At 32.9% G+C, this 18,148-nt stretch overlaps 1 protein-coding gene across 4 annotated transcripts in view; it reads left to right on the top strand.

The window, feature by feature from the left end:
- Nucleotides 1-18,148, top strand: part of LOC106640288 (ELAV-like protein 1) — a 356,393-nt gene that overhangs the window by 236,747 nt on the left and 101,498 nt on the right. For all 4 annotated transcript variants that reach the window (XM_089595734.1, XM_089595735.1, XM_089595733.1 and 1 more), the window contains one exon: nt 202-240. In XM_089595734.1, the coding sequence (XP_089451860.1) occupies nt 202-240 (39 nt within the window). The remainder of the gene's footprint in view (nt 1-201; nt 241-18,148) is intronic.

The following is an 18,148-nucleotide window of genomic DNA, read 5'->3' as shown; positions in this document are numbered from 1 at the left end:
ATATCCATGCATCACGGTTCAAGTAAATAATTTTTCTTTTGAGCTTATGCAACGAAAAATTTTTCAAAGAACAGTATATTTCTATTAATTTTTTCAGTGTTATTAATTTTTACATTTACTAATAAGTAGAATATTTTAATAATTAGATGCGGAAGAATCTTTGAACCTGTTTTGATTAAACATTAATTTTGTTCTGTTTAGTTCGACAGTACGTGACTGGAGGTGGGGATAACTTGCCAGGTATGTATTAAAATCGAATTTTTTATTTAACATAAATATTTTGTTATTGAAAATTGTAAAATTATGTTTTGTTATTACAAAAGTGTCGCACTATCAGGTAAACGTTGTCAAAAAAGTGAAGAATAACTATGGACATCAAGTTGTGTAACAACATAAACAAAATATTTTTTGCCAATAGTGCACTCGGAATATCTACATACAGCTTGATTTTATGAACTATAATGTTCCTAGATAAGACTTATAGGTTTGGTAAGGTACAAATTTTTACGGCAAGTTGTGTATTGAAGATTAATTTATCGAAAAAGCAAGCGAGTAAGCAAACGCACATATAGATGTGTACAATAACGTCTGGCTTTCTATTATTTACTTATGTGTGGATCATTATTTGCGATGTAGTACAAAATCTTCCCTCCATATTGTTCAACTTTCCGGTAACCACTCTGTTAATACAATTTTAAAATTAATAGATAAAAGCTGCTGCTGTACTGGGTTGATCTTCTTTTCTCTCTATCTCTTTCTGTTTTCCTTCATGTCTCTCACTTTTCCTTCATGTCTCAAACTTGCTACATTTATTATATTGGGAGGGATGCATTATTATCCAATAAGAGTTCAGCCAAAGATATTCTGGTAACAGTACTGTGACGATGTAATAATTTGTAGAGTAGCCTAGGCAGGGATAGTCCAACTGGTGGTATGACTGTCCATGTAGGTATAAATAAAAGTCTTTCTTAATTTTTTGAGTCCGTTGTTCAATAGAACAATAGGGTTTGCTTGACAGTGGTCAACATTTGTTGTCCTGAGTGTAACCCAATATTCAAATAAATCTTCGAGAATTATCCCACCATATTACAAACTAACCGTCAATGATTCAAGTTATTTGTTATACCTCTGTTAAACCTAACAGAAAGGCTTTGAGCAGTTAGCTGAAGAGATCTCTGAAAATAAGTGTGAAGTGTCTTTCTTTTGAGTTCTTAGAATATTGGCCCGCAAGATTAAGAGCTATGATTTTTTATAGCTAACTTGCCTCAAGAAGCTTTATGGTGCCATGTAGAAGAGTGATATTGCTAATACTAAATTAGCGATCTGTTGTGTTAGTGTACTTTCTTTTTGACATGTACCCCAACAACAATTGGGGACAAAAAATGCGGGTCATAGTATTATAATGATTTCACAACTAATACAGATTGCTGGTTGAGTCCATGCTATTGGGGTAAGTACGGTTAGCGATTAACCATCTCTGGAGGTGTAAATTGGGATATCAGTAGAGATTGAGCAAGTGCCTCTGGCTAGACAAGACTGTTCTGTCTGCCTGTACAGTCCCTTCTACACGTGAGTGGAGCCCCAGTAGAATTGCTGGTTGATGGGGTAACTGTTAACGTAGTCCTGTTCAGTGACACATAATTGGCCAGCTAGATAGTATTGTTGTTAATGTTGATGTTTAATTACGGTGGTAGTATTCATTAACTGTCTGCTTCCTTGAGTGAAAGATGTTATGCGCCAACAGCAGTTAAGCACCAGATAGTGGTAGTGTTACTTACGGTTACTAAAAAGGCTGATACCTGCTTCTGTTTAGTTCAAGGCCTCCTTGCCAGATGTTAAAGCGTGCAATGTGATTCGTGCTCACGAGCTTTGATGTTGATTTTGTAAAACTGATTATCAGACGTTGTGACTGCAGGCCTCGCAGATAAGTTGTCCTAGTATCTGTTTGTGTGTCTCCTACGTAAGCTTTCTAAGCAACTCCTTAAAGCTTAAAAACTCTGTGTCTTGCATTTTTCTTCTTTGATTATCTTATTTTCAGTGCTTTTTCTTCAGTTCTGTAATTTGTGTAAGTATGTATTAAGCTCTTTTAAGTGCTTTTTCCCGCTTCGAAGTTCTTGTTGATTGCGGGTGAGGGATTTGCTAGCCAAAGATACTGGTAGACTCAGTTATTTATCGGTCCCACTCTAGAGAAGAAGCGAGTTCTTTTAAGATCACTCTACGTCAAGCGCTAAACTTCTGAAAGGCGGCCTTTGAGGTGGGCAGCTTTGAATGCAGTGGGTAAGGCTTCAGTTGTCTTTAAGAGTATGGAGTTAATCACCCAATTAACGATGACAGAACTAAACTGATGGCTCTGTAACTGAGATTATTGGTGTACTTGCTGGGACCTTAGTCTTTAACAAAGATGGTATGAAACTAATATCTTGGACCGTAAGATCTTTATAAATGAAGAAATTCTTTGCACGCAAAAAAAAAATTTCTTTATGAAAGAATTTTTTTTAAGTAAAAAAAGAATTTTACAGAATGTTATTCCAAAATCGTATTGAAGATTTCAAAAACCTTTGTAACATAATAAAGTTAGGTAAGGAACTTACACTGTTTCGAAAAATACGGATGTTATTTGCCAACTACCGTATCGTTACAGTCTGACTATTAATGCCACAAAACAAAAAAAACAGCTTCAATAAATAATTTTTAAGAAAGTATCCCCCTTATGTATAATACGGTCAAGATTCTTATTATATTTGAAATGTAGGTCAATAATTGTAAGACAAAGTTCCAGTTAAAATTTCAAGATTGTTCACAGCTTTGAAAGCCAATTATTGAAGAGAATGTATCTTCCAGTTTAACATGGCATCTAACGAGTGTACACATTTTTTGCCTCTTCATCTGTTAATATCTCAATAAGCAACGTCAAGATTGAGGTCATATTATTTTATAAGAAGAAGAATATATCTAACGATCACATAAGGGTTGCTTAAACAATCATTCAGTGGATATCAAATTACTAATAAATAAAAAAACAAGCAAAAATCTAGGTTAAAACTCGTGTTTACATATATTCAACGCATTAAAAACCATGCTGGTACTATAATTTTTTACAGCAAATCTAGTAAATAAAGGGGATAGTGAATAAAACAGATAATCTCTTAAGTATGAAAGAAAAACTGTGGTGGATTCCTTCGTTGTAAAACATATTAATAATAACTGTCAGCTTTTGTGCAAAAACTGTAAGTCTCAGTGTTAAATAATAAAAATATATAAGAAGATCATTTTTTATAAACTTCTTCACATTATTATGACCTAAAACGGTATAAAGAAATAAAAAACATTCAGAGCTAATAAAACACCTGTTACTAGGTTATCTTAACATTTAAGTAATAATTTCTCACTTATGATATAAAATCTGTTAATTCAGTTGTAAGTTATGTTCTCTACATTTACATTAATAACAGCTAAAGCCTTGTTTCTGTCTTGTTTGAGATTCGTAAGTGACTGTTTTATTGCTTGTAAATATACTTTGTAACCTTAGATCTTATTGTATTTTTATCATTGCTGCTTGATTACGTCAATTAATCTAGTAGAGTTAAGCTATTGACTGGTACAGTTGGCTTTATTTTATCTTATGCATGCATTAATGATAGCTATTGGCACACTTAAGGTGAGGCCAATAGTTACAAATACGAGATATAAGAATTTTTTAGTTCCGCCCATATGTGTGGTGTGTACATAATTTTACACTCTATTCGCTATGCGCCTATATCAGGTGGCACCGTCGAGTGAGAGAAATTATCCCTCACTAATATTGCCAGAATGCATGGAGCCTTATAGTAAAATTCTTTAATAAATTTAAAAAATGGTTATTTAGAGTAAATTGACTACAAGAATCAGTGATTTGAGTGTGTATTATGTTAATATACAGTAATAAATTTTGTTTGGTGCTATTACGTGTACTACAAAATTGGAAAAAAAAGAACACTGATTACGGCTATAATAACACAGCATATTTAAGTGCATTTACATGCTTACACTTGTGTACAGGTTAAAGGACACAAAAAGTAATCCACGGAAACGTAATATAAATGTGTGAAAGTCAACTTAACCTGTCATTAGTATTAACTTTTATTAAGCACTGTGTTATGAGAAATAGGTAAATGTAAGCAGTACTTGTGTTTATCGAGCTCCACACTAGTGCAAGCATGTAAATGCACTAATGTTACTGTTGTTACTGTGTTATCGCAGTTGCAATTCATGTTTTTATTGTTTCCGATCTTGTAGTACACATGACAACACCAAACTAAATTTTTTACTGTACACTGGCGGAATACAGACACAAATCACTGATTTATTTGGTCATTCCACTCTTAGTAACTTTTTTAAAATTTTAAGATTTGGGCTGAGTGAGGAGGGGGGAGGAAAGATATTAATTGCCCTTGTAATTGCAACGATATCTACATTTACGTTCAAATTTCAGCCTGTTTAATAATATTTACAAAATTGGAACGGTAGGTTAACAAAGAAATTTTAATTTTTATGATAGTGTCTATTTAAAATTTGTGTTTGCCAGAATCTCTTTTGATTTTAAAGTATTTCTTAAATTTTGTATTCATACAAGACTTTGATACTTTACTTTGCTAGTACTTATTATACCTCAGACAATCAAGTCCCAAAACAGTACATCGTCATTACCTTATTTAGCGTTAGAAGGTCCTTTTCTAATTATTACTCGTTTATTCAGAGTAAGCTGTTCAACTAGTAAAAGAGTATGTAATTTAAAAATTTGTGAAAGAATTTAGTAATTGATTTTTTAAGTCGCTTATTCACAATGTGATACCTTATTATCCTTAAAAAGCATCTGTATATTCTAGCCGGGTTGTTCTTATGTCATAAAGGATCATGAGTAGTATAACTAAAAGAGGGCAGTTGAATACATCTAAAAAACTTAGTAGACAGATTCATGAAAGAGCTTATCACTGAGTTTAGAATCAGGTCTTGATATCAATGCCATTCCTAAGGTGTTTTCAGAGTAAATAAGAGAAAAACAAAGAAAGTATTTAAAAAGTCTTAAAAAATACATTATCTCTTTTTAGCCACTAATTCTTATTTTAATGTCTACTAACACGTGTAAGTTTATGTTAATGGTTATTTAAAAATTAAAGCAAATCAAGGTAGTAAAGGAACTTATAAAAAGTATTTATAAATGCTAATTTTCTCCTTTAGATTTTAATTTATTTTTTTATTTATCATCTACGTACCGTTTTGTTTGATGGTTATGGTATTATCCGTTTTTATTTTTACTATCTGTACTCCTGCTTATTTTTTTACTTTTTTATCCGTAATGTTAAACATGTTCAAATTACTGTTTTTATCTGCATGTCTCATTCTCTACCATCCTTCATTAAAGTGTTGTAAAATTATGGACATCCAGTTTTCGAGAGAAAACAGCTAAAGGCCCAAAAAAGCTGTGGTACCTTGTAATTTCCATTAAGGTCATTAGTTAATGCTTGATTTATTATATGAATTGCCAACGTTTCATCGGAAGAAAAAAGTTCGAACAGAAAAGGCTGTTTATGACTATTTACTTTAAAATGGCTCTCTCTTACCTTTTACTCTGAAAATACTCATGTAGATCAGGGGTGGTATTGCGTATCTTTAACACCACACCATGCCAAAATTTGACATCGCATTACAATGCATACATGAGTAAAAAGTAATGTACCGTCAGTCTGTGGCATGGTGATTGAGGTCTAGAATTTACAGAATATGACCCCTGACGAATTACTTCGAGTCATAAAATTAAAAGACTTTTAAAAAATGTTTCAACTGAAAACTCATTTACAAATGAAAAATATGCACAAAATAATTTCTGTGCGTAAGAGGTTTCATTAGGATTTCATTTTTATTCATGAACAAATCTGTAGTGCAAGATCTTTATGAAATTCACACCGTTTTTTGATACTCGACAGCTACTAATTAAAGATACATTGCTTTTGCTACATTTTGAAAACGTTAGTCGAGCTTATAAAATTATTCGAAAATACAAATTTAATGTTTCAGTCGCTAATTTAACTCTTAACTTCCTTGTTATCAAGCAATCGTAAAAGGCTTTTAACATTTAAGTCAAACTACATTTTTATTTCGTAGGTATGCCAAGCCTTTAAACGTAAAAATTATAACTACAGGTCAGTGAAATCTGTCAATGGGATAGTAATATTTACAGTATAAAGAAATAATTGTTTTAATAAAAAAAAAAATAAATAAAAAAAAAAAACTATGGTATTTGTAAAAATATTAGATGCAGCTATTTTGTGCTGTATGAAATAAAATCATGTCAGAAATGCAATTAAAATAATAAATTTGGACATAGTTACACAACTATCATTAAGATACTAAGCTTAAATGCATTGACAAATAAAAAGGCTAACAAACATTTAAAACCTTGCATAGTCGAAACTATCAACTAATTCTTAAGGTATAACTAATTTTTACCGAAAAAAAAATTTTTCATTGTTGAAAATAAAACTATATAATATATCAAGATATTAAAAAAAATGTAGTTATTCAAATTTCTACCAAGTTAAATTATTATACTCATAAATGTAATAAACACAAGGTATAAATTAGTATTATATAAACGAGGCAAAATATATTTGTGTGTGTGTGCGTGTGCGCCTGCGCGTAAATATGTGTGGAGATAATATTTATACATACTGAAATGTATGTTATAATTCATTGGTACAATCATATGTAAAAAAATGATCCTTATGGGTAACCCAAAAGTTTTTTTTAATCCCAAGGTTGTGAGAATTGTGTAGCTGAACAACAATTTCCTTATTTGTCACCCTTTGATGACTTTCTTAAGAAAGTTTTATTTAGTCTTCAGAAAAATCTTTAGTTCAAAATTAACACTACTTATAATAATTTATGAAACCGTTTTGATTTGTGTATAAGTATATAGTATGCATGCCAATATTATAACCACAAAGTAAAAATTTAAAACATAAAAACAAGCCAATATGTATTCGAGGGTGTGTGTGTAGACCATATTTTTACATGATCAGCTACATGTTTAAATTTACTGGTACAATAGTTATTATTATTATTAATACAGAAGGAAATTTTTTTAGGCCTTTAGCATTTTTCACTTGTAATCTGGGTGTTCATATTTTCTTGAAAGTTTTAAAATGTAAAGTATTTATTGATATTCTTAAAAACTATTTGCTCAATACTATTAAACTATTAAATAGCCTTGCAAACAAGCACTATAAACCTAATAAGGTATTTAAAAGATACAGTATGAAAAATGTATTTATTTGGACGTACACGACAAAGAGAGTGTTGACAACTTTGATGCAAAACCGTTCCATTAGTAGCATAAGCCGTAGTCTCTCATTCATCCGAACTTCAGACCTTATATAATTTAAAGTCACACATGTTGATTAATTAACACCGAAGCTCGGCCCATAGTTCATGGCGATTATGATAAGTAAAAATAGTAAATTATATTGAAGGTGATTACAACTATACTATCAACCTTAAAAAATATTTTTAGCTTAGTATTTATTTAACTTACTATTTTTGATACACTGTGTCATAAAATAATTAAAATTACCGAAAAAATTAAATCATAAATGCCATGAAAGACTGTGCTTACGATTGTAACCAATTAGTTTTATGATACAATTTTTAAAAAATCATGTGGTGAGACTTTCCTTAACTTTCATCTTTTATGTAGATAATTATAATATAAAAAATTTGATTTCTTATTTTGTTAACATAAAATGTGTCGGAACATTTTTTTCTCTATTCCCCCTTAATCTTTAAAATCTCACGCAAGCATAGCGAGAAAGACTCGTTGAATTCATCACTTGCTTTTATATGGCTATATCTGATCATAGCTATACAGCTATAGTCACCAGTCAATATTTTCACTCGTTTATTTGTTGGCACACATTTAGTATATCCCTTTTACGCGCCTCCAAAGTATGCGATCACGTGCCCATTCCCACATGAATCTGTACCCATATACTTGACTTGACCCCTCCATACGAATAATATGTACGCCTGGTTTGAAAACTTGGCAATGACTGGGCGCTCGTAGCATTGCAGTTATCGCTGGTGAAGGCAGAGGTTAGAGCTATAACATGACCGGGTCATGGCAAGAGGCAGTGGGTGGGGGGAGATTGGGCCACTGGATGGTGAAGGAGACTCAGCAATCGGGTAGTGGGTGGTAAGGATTACTCGGGCAGTAACTTCGGAAGGGGGCCTTGTGATCTGGATACTGGTAGCTGTGACGTTAGATGGTACCCAAGACTGCCTTCGTTTCTGGATGCAAGTCGATCTCAGGCGTTAGGAGGGTGCGAGAGGTGTGATCCAGTAACAAGCTTAGCGTTTACCGAGAGAAAAATGATAATGCATAAACGAGTATTTTTTATTGGTAAATGTTTTTTTTAACCAGTCATCATCGTTTTAGCGTCTTAGTGAAATCTTTTATTCTTGAAAGTGGGCGTATCGAGTCGTTGGGAAACAATGTAATTACGAAAAGTAGAAAGCAAGTCCCCCCTTTGAACTGACTAACGCTAGATCACTTGCCGCAGTACCTAAGCAGCCATCATTTTTTATTTACATAAATGCGTCAGACATAGTGATGGCTTTTTTGCTTCTTGTTCAGACGTGTCATATACCAGCGTAAAATATTTTATTCCCGAGAGCGAGAGTATCGAGTAATACAAGATGCCAGAGAGAATATGTATAGTATTCTATTACCAAAGCCGACAGAGTATCCCTTCTAATTGCTCAACGCTTGCTCAATCATTTTTTATGTAGTACCTGGCCAATGAATGTAGATGTCGTTTTTGATCTACATGCATGCATTAGCTGTTACCGATGTTTCACCACTTCTTACTTAGGCGTATAATATACCAGCGTAATATTTTCTTTTCTCGACAGCAGGTGCATCGAGTGATACGAGTTGCCAGAGAAAACGTGTATGCATTTTATTACCCAAAGCGTATCCCAATGTTAGCTTACTCATACGTTAACTTAGTACCGTGTGAGTGAAGAGAGTCAGTTAATACGATAAAGTAATTTTAAAGAGTGCAATAGTAAAGAGGTGTAAAGTCAAAATCAAAATAGATTTATGAAGAACCTATTAATTACATAAGTATTGCGAATCAGGGGTACATTGAGTAAAGGATATTGCTTTTTTGTTGCTGCTCATTCAAAACTAATTTTTTTAAAGGTGTAGCATTCTGCATAGTACAATGAGCTGAATTAAATTAGTGATTTGTGTATTCGATATCATCCATGCTCAATTTTCTTAAAGACGGACACTGCTTGATATCATAAATGTATCTATAAAATTGATTATATTACTCAAATAGTTAGTAAAGAGTATAAACCGTACTATGGGTAATGTTCCTATTAAATAGCACAATGTGCAATCATTCGATTTTTTCAAGACCTTTTAAGTAAATAATATCTTCTTTAATATTTTTTGGAATGGGTATAGCTAGATCCTCGTAGAAAAATTTTTCTGAGCTTCAAGGATGACCGTGATAATTAAACTCCAACCATCGGTTTTCTCAATCATTTTTAGGCAAAAGCTATGCCATTAAATATAGGGGCTTCAAGATAAAAACTAATGGCGTAGCACTTTCTTGAAGAGGTATAATATCAACCTTATTAAAAAAAATTCGTTGTGCATGGTTTTAAAGCCTTGAATATCAATCACGTTTTTCATGATCTTAACGTTGTAAAGATTATTATTCAACTAATTCCTCTATCAATATGTGATCTCTTTATGTATAACTGCTAGTCACCACTAGTTATAATTCGTATTGCTTTCGCATAGGCAAATCAGTATATATGAGAAGTTTAAACAGCGTGCCATTTATTTGCGTGCCTTAAAGCAAGCTGTAAGCATGATGGAGCAACTTTACGAGAGTTTCGCTAATGCTGACGTGGAGCGTTACGTGATTTTCTATGAAACAGCGCAAATGGAACACCAACGTTCGTCGCATAGTGATAATATGACTGAGATACCAGATTTCATTGATAATAGTGGAATAGTACTTAAATGTATTTCCGACAATAAACTGTCTGCAAAACTGTCATCACTAGCAGAAAAAAAGTTGCTGAATATTGAATGTCTTTTATGAACGTTTTTGGCAGCATTTTGTAAGATGCTAGAAGTGCGAGGATCAGAGCTTAATAAAAAATTACTCACACAAATTACATTCAAGATGATGATGAGTCTGTGACATAAAAAGATCTTGATAGTGCTTTTAAGAATCACATAGAAATGGCTGTAACAGGATAGTAGGCATTTATATACTTTAAAACTCTTTAAGTATGCGGAAAAAATGTTTATTATAAAAGTGCACGAAATTCTGGACGAGTAGAATGCTTTGAAAATTAATACAGTATTAGCAGCAGTTTCTGATGGTGAAAAAAAATACAGAAACTGCCAAAATCTAATATTTTAACACTAAGTCAGAATGTATTTTTCATACCACAAACCTACATGAATAGTTTAAAACAAATGTCTAAGCGTCCATTTATGCAGACATAAAAAAATTTTTGGAGCGCGATTCTAGGTGGACTCTACGCTTAATCTTGAATTTAGTAATGAATGTAAATAAGTACAATGCAATGAGTGGTAGTTTTTACATAGAACTTCCTTCTTCTATTAAAAAAAAGCTTGCGTGAATGTGCAGATGGCAGATCAGCAATGCTTTAAGTATGCCATTTGGTCAGTTTTACATCTAGTGAATGAGAACACACAACGAGTGTCAAATAATACACAATACGGAAACAGTTACAATTTCGATGGGATCAATATTATAGTGCAGCGTAAGCAAGCTTCGAAATTTGAAAAACAAAATGATGTGTCTGTTAACGTACATTTTTTGGAGAAAAGTAAAAATAGTTTTAGAACTTTGCCCCTTTCTTACACATCAGAAAAAAGCGAGAAACATAATTACTTGCTGCTTATACAAAATGATTATATTGATACACATAGTGAAGAAAAACCAAAAAAAAGTATTAACGAGAATAATAGTGCTGATAATGATATAAAATAGTACTACGTATGGATTACATACTTATGTAAAGCTGGTAAGAAGTTCTTTAGCAAGACATAAAAATGAAATACATATTTGTGATCACTGTTTTCATTACTTTACAACTGATAAAACGCTAAAAATACATACTATGGAGTGCGTTAAAATACATAAGAATGAAATAAGTATAAAATAAGCTTGCCGAGATATGAAAACAAAATTTTACAATTTCAAAATTATATTTAAGAAATCATGTACTACTCATAGTGTGTGCAGATTTTAAGTGTTTTTCAAAATCTGTGCATAATAATGAGCACGCAAAATACCACCACGAAGCATTAAGTATTGGATATTATGTAAAGTGCAGTTTTAATAACGCTAGATCAGGATGCATTTGCTTCAGAAAAAGAACTAAAAACAGTGAAAATCGGGCTACTTGGTTTTGTGAAAGATATGCGAAATCTTGCCTTAGATTTACAGATCATGTACAATAATGTTGTGCAAATGAAATTATTAACTGACCATTGTCAGTTTACTAGAGAGAAAAAATTATGATTATTACCTTTTAAATGAAGAAAATTTTCCTCTTCAAACTAAAATTCGCTTTCTTTACTCAGATATTGAGGCCTGGCTAAAAATGGATATAATCTTCAATATCCAGACTCACGAGAAGTACCGATAGTTCTACATAATCTCAGCAACTATGATGCCCACTTATTTATGCAAGAACTTGTTACTAGCTGTCCTGGAAAAGTACAAGTTATACTTGAAACAAAAGAAAAATACATTTTCTTCACAAAATACGTTAAAGGATCAAGTATAAACTTACGCTTCATTGACTCGTATAGATTTTTGCCATTGTCACTTCATAAGTTGGAATCTTACTTAGAGCAGTATAATACTGTAGAAAAGGTTTTTAGTCAAGACGACAAATATTCTTTCGAGCGAGTCAATATGCCAAAGAAAAAGGGTGTATTTTCGTACGATTATATAGCACCATTCGTGAAACTTTAAAAAACAATGCTTCCATCTATAGATGGTTTCTACAGTAAATTAAATGATGCACAAACAAGTAGTAAAGATAATGCACATCTCTAATGAGTGTGGAGAACTTTTGATATTGTAACTCTTGGACAGTATTCAGATCTGTACCTCAAAATTGTATACTATTACTATTTGTAAATACGAATTGATAGCTTCATTTATATCGATATCATGGGCTAAATCATCATCTTTACTATTTTTAACAACGGTATTATAGTATTTGATGAAATCAGTAAAGAAAAAGCATTTTTTTATCATAACTGTTACTATTAGCTGATTAGAATATCGATTTGTCAGTTTTCTAATTTCTGCCTTAAAAGGCTTACACAAGTCTTTTAGGTTAAGATTCAAAGCTATGTGGCACATTTTTAACTTTCTCTTGTCATTGATCATTTTTCGAAGCGGATCAGTAATGGGCTCCAGAGTCTCCCCAATTTGCTTTTAAAAAAACTCTCTTCCTGACTTTAACAATCGATGCTTAGGTTGAACAGCTTCTCTAGCTTTTCCAATTTGATGAAGAACGTCGTTTTCCTTACGAAAAGCGTCTATGTTGACCACTTGATGGTTAACAATTGACTAATACACACTTATTAAGTATAAGTGTTATTTGTAGCAAAAGAATCAAATCCTCGCCTATATTAACTATTATTGACATCTCTTTTGTTATTTATTACGAAAAATCAATGTTTCACAACTTTTCAACAGCTTACATTTAATTTTTTTAACTCGTTGTACGTCATATCAGTATTTATATACTCGTTAACGATGTGCTTCAAATTTATATTATCCTGTCAAAATATCACTAGGAAGTTTCAAATTATCTCTGACTAAATGCTTTGGAGCTTTAGCATAGGATTGGCATGGATAAAGACAGTGAACGCTTTTTTGACGTACCATACAAAGAAAGGCTTTTGTGTTACCTTGTTTTTCACAGGTCATGTCATCAAATATTATTATGGAGTCGGGTTGTGCCTTATCTGGATATTTGACTGATTCATGATCGCTAAATAAAAAATACTTTACACCATCGATAAGTTCCATCTAGAAACTCATACTCTGGCTGATACAGTGACTTTGAGTATAGATAAACATTTTTAAGTTTTAATTCGTTGCGGTAAGTAATTTAAGCCAAGAAGTTGTTTCTTTTTCCACAGTTTGGTGGACCACAAAGAACAGATCTTATCGTATGAAATAGCAAATCACCATGGCGTTTGATTTTTTTATCTTGCTTAACGATTTATTATGAAATCACGGCAGGAAGTTTTGAATACTGTTTCACAAAGCTTATGTTTATGGCATGCTGACTCAACTGAGACTAAAACATAATACTGTTAATACTATGCCTCTATTCTTTCAAGCTCATTCATCATATTTCCTGATCTTGCTTATCAGTTTATGACAGAAAGTTAATATTCTGTTCTCAGAGCTTGTGATGACTGTCTGCTGGAATATAAAATTGTAAATAGTGCTCTACTTATATTTTCTAGCTCATTCATTGTTAAGCGCTTGAAAAGTAATTATCATTCATCGTCGCATACTCGCAAAAGTTGTAAACTAATAAGCACACTTATAAAAAGACTACCTGAAGAACTTCACGTACTAGGATATTAATATTGCGAGCCACGCATTAAACTATCTAAGAGATTAGTTTGTAGAGATCTAGGTATCAATCCATGGGATCAGACTTTCAAACAATACGTTATATAGCCTGTTTTCAGAATTGAAGAAAAAATGCAGCAAGAAACACTGCTGACGAGATTCTCGCTAAAAAGGTGTGGCAAAAATTCAAAGCCACGGATGCTTGTTTGAGGCAAAAAACTGCTGCTTTTATTATTACCAGCGGCCTAAAATTAGAATCCAACCTTGGTATGGGATCATTTCCTAGTACCAATTCTAGTAAAGTGAGTAAGAAAAAAATAAAGCCAAAGAAGACTACTTTAAGAAGGTTGATTCAAAGTGCCTCAAAGTCTATAATTCCTAGTAGTAGTACTTAAAATGTTATAAGTTTAGCTATTAGGGAGCGCAGGATGCTGTAAAAAATGCTGGTGGCAAACAAAATATTGTGATGCCTCGAGTATTGCCTATCCCACAAAAAAACTGAAGGATTTCTACCATACATTATTCCTGCATTTGCTGGCTTAAGTGCTATGGGCGCTATCACTAATGGTGTTACTGGGGTTGTCAAGACTATAAGTAATACTAAAAATACTGGAAAATAGCAGGTGTAGAGTGAGAGGCACAACAAAGAAATGGAAGCACTCTTATGTGGAAAGAGCTATTCTTAAAACTCTTTAAGAACGGCTAAGAACCACATTTTAGATTAAGAAGAAGCTTATTACGAAAAAAAAAAAAAAAAAATGTATTTCTCATGTAAAACTGCCTTACCGAGCTCTCGCAGACTATGACCTCATCAAGTATAAAGAAATTTTTAAAATCCCACATTTTCGTGGAGTTTTTATGAGAAATGCTTTGCCAGCTGGTAGTCCACGTTTTGAATTATGAAAGGTTCCAAGATTTTGGTACATACATTTGAGGTCATCTTTGCTTAAACTTACTTTGTAAAAAACTTCATTATCAGTCTACATAAATTTATCTTAATATTCAAGTTACAATAGTCATTGACGAACCGTCATGAAAGAATTATTGACGTTGAGTTAATCAGGAACGTCATATATTCTCGAACTTTAATATTTATCACCTATCGAATTGTCACTAGTACATAACTTCGTTCTTGGTCTAGCAGAACTCCTAACTTTTAATGTAATTTAAAATATATATGGAGGTAGTAATAAATTTCACGTAGGCGATTAAGTAGTTGTTTTTCCAACTGACAGCTACGGAATTCAAGAAATCGGGTCATTTTTGTTTAAAATATTACAATCCAACGATATAGCTATTAGTATCAAACCAAACAATGATACCCTTAGCAGTGTAATAACGTGTAATCATACTATTGACTTCAGACAAAAAGATTCTATAGGTTGTTTCTTAGGCTTTACTAAACGAATTCTTAGAGATACGAGTACTCACAACTCAGATTTACCGGTTGCCATTCTCAAGGTTAACAAATTGAGAGTTAAGTGAAATATCACTAGTGGAGCCTATATAAACGAAAAAAATCTCACACCATTCACAAATTTATCCCTGCTATACCACTGGAGTACAAGATTGTTGAAACTCTCTTGCAAATAATTTATTTACCTGTTGCTGTTAAATTATAGATCATCTATAAGTTCACATTGTTGATCAGAAATATAACTTAATTAATTTTCGTAGGAAACTTATAAAGATACGACTACACTTTAAATAACTCAACTTAAATGGGCAAAGCGTACAACAGTATTCAAGTTGGATCAGGCTATAAAAAAAAATTAGCAAACGTGAGGATGATTACTCATCTGCGACGCAACAAAATTAAACAAAGCTATAAGAATAAACCAAAACAGATAAGATGGATCACTCAACAACAAACGCCTAGAGCATTAACACATCAAAACGTGCAGATTTAAAAAAAGTTAGGCCTGAAAGTGATAGCTCTCAGTGGCAACTAAGGTGCTTTTTTTCTGCCTGCAAACGAAAAAAAGTCGTGATTCAAGAGATTCTAGGGATTCTGGTAGGTGTCGTATTTGATGAGTTGGTTGTGCACTACGAAATTCATGCATGTCGACCCCATATTGCATCAACATTTAATAGCAGTAATAAAATTTACTTCTTAATTCAACATCAAGATGTATGTCTTTTACACTCTCAAAGTTCTTTACGTGTTTTCAGACGTATAACAATTGAAGATGATGGTTCTCTTGAGAGAACAGAACTAGTTATTAACGCCATCTATCATCTGTTCGAAAAAATATGATATGAAGTAAATGGTATGGAAATTGACAAGTGTGCAAATGTTGGATTTACAACTTTAATTGAAGGATGGATGTCTTTTTCTCCCAGTTCTTTTAATCATGCGTTGCGGCTAACGACAATTAAATCACGCGTCTAGAGGGCTGCAGTTGTTTCTCTGCTTAGAGTTGTACTATTGGCGTGGTCTTAACTGCTGCCAATTTTCGTTTTTCTTCTAGAGTCTTTTGTTTTTCTGTAATCTTTTTATAATACAATAATATGAGGGCCCCCTTATCTTTTAATTTTCTGTTTAATTCTTCCAAGATCCCATTGATGTTCATGTTGGCATTTCCAAAGTATATGATATTTATCTTTTTCTTCGCATTTCATGGAATTGCTAGCGTGTATTTGTATATGCACATTTTAATGAAATTGTTCTATGGCTTACACCATGACGCTCTAAACACAGTGGCTCTTCTTGTACTGCTCTAGAAGCCCAACAGATAAATGTATGGAATCAGGCCCAGTATGTGTCTGGCAGTTTAACGATTTTAATTGAACGTTTTTTCCAATTGCTTCTGCTGTGTTATACTATAAGCCATACTTCGCACGAATAGCACCGCCTTACATCTTTTATTGGTTCTACATGTTTGAAGATAAATAACTGGCACAGTTCTTTGCAACTGACAATTTTGAGAGCCCTTATTGCCACGTATGGATTGATTTTCTTATTTATGGCCATGTGTTTATAATTTAGAAAGATATGAACATAAGTCTTTGAACGTTTTTGGATTTCCTGCTTTATTGGCAAACATGAGATTTTGTATTGATCGGCAAAGTCTTTATTTAACGGCATAATTCTTATGTGGCTTATTAACTGATGGTTTGCATACAAATTGTTAATTTATATAGGTCTATTATTTGAAGCGGACTTGTCTGAGATCTAGCACTCAGACAAAATCGATTTGGATCTCAATATTTTTGCCTATATTTCAGAGAAATTAAGAATCGCAGGCAATATTAGCCTCGGATATACTAGTCCACTTGCCACAAAGGTTGTGATTAGTCTGATTTTGTTGTGTAAAGTTTTTTTCTGCTCCTACGGTGCACGTTGCCTTTTTTGATAGTATATTCTTTTTTTTTCTTGACACTGCTTTTATTGCTAAGTCGTGGCTTCTCCCTCTTTGATTTTGACTCATTTCATGCATTGGCTGCGTGATTTTGTGAGCCTGCCTCACAACAACTTAGGCATGATGGGATTCGTTGTGGTTCATGGTAGCTGCTACACCATGGGAATTGGGTAGTATTTGCTATGTGTTGACCTCGCTGACAAAAATAGTGTATGTATGTGTATACGTGTGTGTGTGTGTGTGTGTGTGTGTGTGCAGGTATGTTTTTATGCTAATAAACAAAATCAACATTGAAACAAGGTCTTACAAGTTTTATTATACCGCTTATTCGCATCTCTTCGCGTATTTTTGTTATGTCATCTAAGTGTTTTTTTTTTTTTCTTTTAATTTAATACTGTTTTTTTTTCTGGCTTCCACTCATAAGTTTTACACATATTTAAATATGATAACTCTGTGACATACTGATTTGAAGTTTGACCCTTGGGTGGCAGTTGAATACTAGATGATGTTTTTGTTCTTTGTTTAAAAACGAGTTTGTGTCGTGATCATTCCGTACTCTTATGGTCCATTATATTGTATGTTCGTCCCAGAAATAATTTCGTTAAACGTAGGCTTTGATGTTTTCCCTGAGAGTATGATGCATACGTTCGATGACTAAATACAAGTCTTTTAGAATGGTCTACTTGGCATGTCAGTGATAAGAATAGCTTGTCTTGCCTTAATTTGGACGATTTTTTTCGTTTGGCATGCTGCACATCATTTAACGACTCATCTTACTTCTAAACACATATTTCTTTAGTAGTAGTCCTCGGCAGTCGTGTTGTATGTCTTGTTTATTGCTCTACATGTTTCTCTTGTTGTCTCGTAGTATTCTCTTATGATTTCAAATCTTTGATCTACTCGTGGAATGATTTGGATTTTCGTGTAGACCACTGCTACTAGTGAAAAATCTTTGGACGTTTCCTGAAGGGTGTCAACAAAGTATTCCTAGTAGGTAAGATTGAGGATCACTAGGTCTCTAACGCTGCCAATCGTTTACATTTTATCTGCTTCTATTACCACTTTAAGAGCCTTAATACACTT

The sequence above is a fragment of the Copidosoma floridanum genome, unplaced genomic scaffold, assembly GCF_036245765.1.
Source record: "Copidosoma floridanum isolate Cflo_tuat_1 unplaced genomic scaffold, Cflo_Japanese_pri ptg000027l, whole genome shotgun sequence".
In the NCBI taxonomy this organism is placed as follows: Eukaryota; Metazoa; Arthropoda; class Insecta; order Hymenoptera; family Encyrtidae; genus Copidosoma; species Copidosoma floridanum.
Note: the sequence above shows the minus strand (reverse complement) of the source record. Positions and strands in the feature narration are given on the sequence as shown.